Source organism: Phascolarctos cinereus, unplaced genomic scaffold (assembly GCF_003287225.1).
Source record: "Phascolarctos cinereus isolate Bilbo 61053 unplaced genomic scaffold, phaCin_HiC Scaffold_2;HRSCAF=192, whole genome shotgun sequence".
In the NCBI taxonomy this organism is placed as follows: Eukaryota; Metazoa; Chordata; class Mammalia; order Diprotodontia; family Phascolarctidae; genus Phascolarctos; species Phascolarctos cinereus.
The window spans coordinates 153,817,785-153,823,734 of NW_027555625.1; the positions used below are offsets into that span (position 1 = coordinate 153,817,785).

Consider the following 5,950-nt stretch of genomic DNA (forward strand, 5'->3'; position numbering starts at 1 on the left):
AAAGTTCCCCACTCAGGAGTTCTGGCTGCACTGCGCAGCAACGATAACTTTTCCCCGCCAACAACTTAAGAATCAAGAGTAGTGGTGTGTGTGTGTGTGTGTGTGTGTTGTGTGTGTGTGTGTGTGTTGTTTGTTAACGGGAAAATGTTTGCAGGCATTAGCCTTTGGGGTGGTCTCATTGTCTGGGAGATGGAGACTGTTATATTGTTTACTCTGTAATGCTTTCCTCAGTCTATGCCCTCCACCCTGGCCCCCACACACCCCACGTACCCCACCCCACCCAATTCATCCTCTTTGGCCTCCGCAGCGCTCAGCAATTTCTATGACTGTACTTTACTCATAGAGCGAGGTGATCGCAGCTTTTTGGTAACACAATAATCAGAGAATGCAGCATCAGCCCGTCCCACCAGGCACTTCCTTCCTTTCACGAATTGCAAGGGAGGGCTGAGCACTTATAAAAACTTGGGCATCAACTTTCAGACATGACAGATACTCCCCTCGGCTGGGATCGGATGGTCACTGCATAGAGCAGAGAAGCCAGTTCTCCCTTTCGATCCCAGAGCACGTCAGGGCAAGATACCAGAACCAGGGGAAGCGGGAGAAATCGCAGGCGATTTCACTTCCCTCTTTTCTCCACCTCCCCATTCTCCTTCCTCCCTGACGGCTGGCCTGAGAGAATGCTGCCTCTCCTGCTCCTGCTCCTCTCTATTCTGACTGTGGCTGAGCTGGGGCTCCCAGACTCCCCAGTTCCGCAGCCTGGCGGCAGCCAGTGCATCGAAGATGACTGTTATGCCGTATTCTGGAACCCAGAGAAGTTCTCTGGGGCGAACCAGGTCTGCCAGCAGCTCGGGGGCCACTTGATGACTGTGCGCTCTTCAGTGGCCGCGGATGTCATCTCTCTGCTTGCTCAGGGAGCCCCTGAAATCTCACCCCCAGACGGTCGCCTTTGGATCGGGCTGCAGCTTGTGCAGAACTGCAGCCACGAGCAGGAGGGTCAGCTGCGTGGGTTCAGGTGGGTCACGGGTGACAACAGCACCAGCTACAGTAAGTGGAAGCACAGTGGCCGTGGCGCCCTCTGTGGTCACCAGTGTGTTGTGGTCTCCGGGGATTCTGCCTCTGGCTCTATGGAACTGGTCTGGGAGGAGCATTCTTGTGACTTGGCCACCGATGGCTTTCTCTGCGAGTATAACTACCTCGGATCCTGCAAGCCCCTCAACCTGGAGCCCAGTATCGGTGCAAGTGTCACCTACAGTACCCCTTTCGGGGGAAAGGGAGCTGACTTCCAGGCGCTACCCCTCAATAGCCACGCCTTGGTAGTGCCTCTTGGTTTGGACCTTGTTTGTGAGAAGGTCGAGGAGACCCCGCGCTGGGTCAAGGAAAGCTTGGGAGCCTGGGACTGCCGGGTGGAGAAAGGGGGCTGCTCGCAGAGCTGCAGACAGGACAGCGGGGATCCTGAGTGTCTTTGCTCTCAAGGGACACTTTCGAAGGCCGACCTGCGCTCCTGCCAGGCTGAAGGCGACCCGTGCGCTCATGGGCGTTGTCAGCAGTACTGCGATTTCAGCCCAGACTCTCCAGGCGGCTACACTTGCGTGTGTGACTCGGGTTACTACCTGGGCGAAGATGGGCATAGTTGCGTAGACGTCGATGACTGTGCACTGGAGCCTAATCCTTGCCCACAGAAGTGCGTTAACACCCAGGGCGCCTTCGATTGCGAGTGTAACCCGGGCTTCGAGCTGCTAGATGGGGAGTGTGTGGAGCTGCTCGACCCCTGCTTCGGTATCAAGTGCGAGCATAAGTGTTTACCTTTGCAGGGGGGGCACCTACCGCTGTGCCTGCGAAGAGGGCTTCGTGCCCATTCCAGACCAGCCCGACAGGTGCATGCTGTTCTGCAACACCACTGCCTGCCCGGCCAAATGCAATCCCTACAATGCAGACGACTGCAAGTGCCCAGAGGGCTATATTTTGGACGAGAACCAGATGTGCAGTGACATAGATGATTGTGCAGCAGGTGAATGCTTTGGTGGTGAATGCGTCAACCTGCCCGGAAGTTTCAATGCATCTGCGGGCCCAAGTACAAGCTCAGTGAGACAGGCCAGGAGTGTATTTCCGAAGACCTCACCCCCGTTGATGATGGTTCAGGAGAACTCCCGGGCACCGAGACTCCAGCCACCACCACTCCCCCACCCACTGAAGGACCGGTCCATTCGGTCGTGCTCATCGGCATCGCCATCAGCATCTTATCAATTATCACAGTGCTCCTCGCCATCGTCTGCCACTTGAGGAAAAAGCAGTGTGCAGCCCGGGCTGCTCTGGATTACAAATGCGCAGGCCCCGCCAAGGAAGAGGTCTTGCAGCAGGTGCGCACGGAGTCAGTCCCTCAGAAACTCTAAACCAGCTGCCTTAAGCTCCCCTCAAGCATACAGGACCAAGGGGCCCAAGGACAGCTTCAGTCCCAGTGCAGAGCTGAGGGAGCTGAGTGAACACAGATGAGTTTGGTGGTATTAATAACGACTTAATCCCTTCTCTTCTCCACTCTCAGTCCTCTGCTCTCTGCCACATTACTTCCTCAACACACAGCACCTTAACTTTTTTTTTTCAGATCTGGGGAGACATTATCGCCAGAAACTTCTTTCCCAGATGTAAGGATTAATCAGTGGGTATAGGGAAGCCACATTTAGGGAGTAGCTTGTAAGACTCTTAACAGTGACCGGCCATGGTGAACACTCTGATCTTCACTGCGGAAGATTGCAAGGTGTTAATAAAGATTACCAAATGACTTTTGACCATAATTCAGAGGCTTCAAAAGTGTACTCTTACTGTCTGTAGTCCCAAATCTGCCACATTTGGTTGGATGAGGATGAGTTTGGAATTCCTTGATGGTGATTAGAATATTTATTTTTTAAAGTATCTAAGATGCTCTGCTTTCCTTTTCTGTTTCTTACTTTCACTTTTTTTGGTAATAAACACCTCTTTAGCTGTTTCTTTATAGGTCTCAAACTAGAATTGGAGTTTCTTTTAGGATATTAGAAAAAATTACTTCATCATATGACTTTAAGCTTTCTCTGTGAATTTATATTATCTATAGCTCTCACAAATGTGAAATCAAGACTCCCATTTGTTCAAATATCCTCTGACCTTTCCCAACCCTCCCTCACCTACTGAGAGCTAGGATAACTTTTACCTCAACAAATTCAGTCTTCAAACAGGATGCCTTTCTGTCTTTTCATAAGAACCCTACTTTTATCTCTCTGTTCAGGCTGCAAGTCTTGGCCAAATAAATAAATCAACAACCACAGGGGGGCAAATAAGCATTTTTTTTTCTTACCAATTCTTGTAAATTGTTACTCAAATCATTGACTTACATCGACAGCATAGGTTCAGTAAAGTTAATATGCACAAGGTATTAAATCACTTTGCTGGATTGGAACAGAAATAAATCAAAATCTTACTGTATTTATCTTGTTTTAGGATTCTGATGTGTGATTGAATTGGAAAATCAACATTATTGTTTGATTTTTTTGCAGCTTACCTTTTGCCTTAGTATGATGGTGAAAATGTTGAGAGGGTTGCTCTAACATGATAAAAACTGATGTGAAATTCAGGGAAGAACAGTATCAGAGCTGGATTTGGGCTCAGGAAAGTTGGAGCTGAGTATATCTCTGTAGAGGGAAAACCAAAGCTGAGGGCATTTGTCAACAGGTAAAAACATTGACAAAGAAACCACTAAGCCCTGCTGTTGACAGTAACCATTTTTAAGAGGGGGTGTGGAAAAGGGAGAGTCAGGGGAGAGCCTAGATCGTCAAAAATAGAAGCCTTCATTGATCAGCCACCCAGAAGAACTGTATTTAACCATTTCAAATTGCCTCTGTAGACTCAGCTTCTAAATCTCTGGAAATTCTCAAACAGAGGCCAATAAGGAAAAAAATAATAAGTCTGGGGCTTTGTTTTAAAGAAGGTGAGAAAGTTTTATTTTCTAGGCTGTTTTTTTCTTATAGAAATGACCAGGTACATATAACTTGAGACTGCTATGCCAGGTTGGAGAATGTTTTTCGGTCCAGTTAAGCTAGGTTGATGAAATTGTTCTTCAGCTTTTGAAAAAGAGCAAATGTGTTATGTAAAGTACTTTTTTTTTACAGTAAAGTTTTTCTCTACTGTTTTGTAAACTTGGAACATTTGTAAATAGTTATTTATTTATTGGAAATAAAAGAGAGAGTACAGACAAAAGCCTGGCTCCCGATTTCACTTGTAGAAAATAAAAGTTTTATGACTGTTTATGATAATATGATCTTGGATTATTTATTTGTCTTAAGTTTTTAAAAATCCATTTATTTTCAATGTGTTTCTTATGTGCTGGATACACATAGTAAGACAGTACACAGGACAGCATGTGTCAGATAACAACACAGCCTATGGTGTAACCCAGTTATAACATCTTCATTTTCTTTCAAAGTTTCTTTCCAAGGTGAGAACCTTATGCTTAACTAAAAAAAAAAAAGACAAAAACAAAAACAAAACCCAACAAAAACTGTCTCTGTTGTTCTGTCACAAAATGTAGAAAGAATTTGATACTTCCTACATATGCCCCACACAAATAATTTATGGCTTTCTGTGGCCAAAGTTACTTTTATATCATAAGGTATTGTATATCTGGATTTTTTATTATTGTGTAGGAAGATTATTTGGCAGAAAGTATCAGAAAGTATAGCTAGACAGAAGATATCTCTGATACACTTCAAAAGCCCTACTTCCCATGTCCCTCAGAGTAAGTTTTGGCCAGTTCTCCTATATTAGCTAAGGAGAAACTAGACCTCGTTTACATGAAATGTCAGGGCCTTCTTTGTCAAAAAAAAAAAAGTCTATTTGAGGGCCTTATTCTAGGGACCCTATTCAAGCCAAAATTCCTTATCCAAATTCCAATATCTTTTTAACATTTTTAAAAAAATGTGATCTACATTAAAAGAATAAAAATGCTATCTCTTCCATGCTCTCTCTGTCCCTTCATTAATCAGTTAATCTAACTCATAGTCTTCTTATAGGTGGTCTGTTAAAGACATAATAGAACATTCGGGTGGAAACCAAAATGTTTAGTCAAATATCCATATACTTTTTAAGCATCTAAATAACTGACTGAATACTTCAACTGAGTTTTAGAACTGGATAGAATCAGTCTGAGGCTTTAGGTAAAGTAATCCCAGGTGGAGGTAACATAGAGTAATTCAGGTAGCTGTACTAAAAATTGCATTCCCAGATATAGACAGAAAGGTGATTGCAAAATCACATTATATCAATCATACAAAATAAATGGAGATTGATTTGGGTCCTAGCCAGATGCAGGGGAGCATTCCCCTCCCCCTCCTCCCAGGGATCATCAGAACATTGTACATCAGAGAATAACACTTAAGTTGTCATACTGTAGGGTAGTGGTTCTCAAAGAATGTGTCTTCCCTGAGCCAGCTTTGTGGAAAAAGCAGCAGATTGTTATATTTTCAAGGTGAGCACTTATACCTCAGAAATCAGCAAACACTATAAATCAGGGCTTGATTTATTGTTTTGTTGATTAGTTAGACTTCAGAAAGTGATAGAGAAAGTGTTAATAACACAGATTAAACTTAAAAGTGTGTGTTCTGCATATTTTTTTTTCTGGAGAGCCAGTTGTTAAACATTTACCAGCCTACCACTTCATGGCTCATAGCTGAACTTCTCTAGATATGCCTTGAATTCTATGGAACTTACCTGTTCAATTGCACAGATATGTGCAAGTCTCTTGACTTCAGGGGTGTGCCCAGATTCCTCAAAACCATGAGCAAAAAAGTTTGAGAACAACTACTCTAATGAAAAGAACAATGAACCAGAAGTTAAAAAAACTTCTAGACCTGCCTCTGACATCCACTAGCTGGACAATATTAGGGAAGTCACAGCCTCTCTGAGCTTCAGTAGTATCCTGTGAAAA

The 5,950-nt window shown here is 44.4% G+C and overlaps 1 protein-coding gene across 1 annotated transcript; it reads left to right on the forward strand.

The window, feature by feature from the left end:
* The first annotated feature begins 443 nt into the window (after positions 1–443).
* THBD (thrombomodulin) lies at positions 444–4,280 on the forward strand. The gene is given in 3 exon segments (XM_020986962.2): positions 444–1,808; positions 1,810–2,044; positions 2,047–4,280. Coding segments are annotated over 3 exon segments (1,710 nt in total). The 5' UTR covers positions 444–677; the 3' UTR covers positions 2,391–4,280.
* The last annotated feature ends 1,670 nt before the right edge of the window (positions 4,281–5,950 follow it).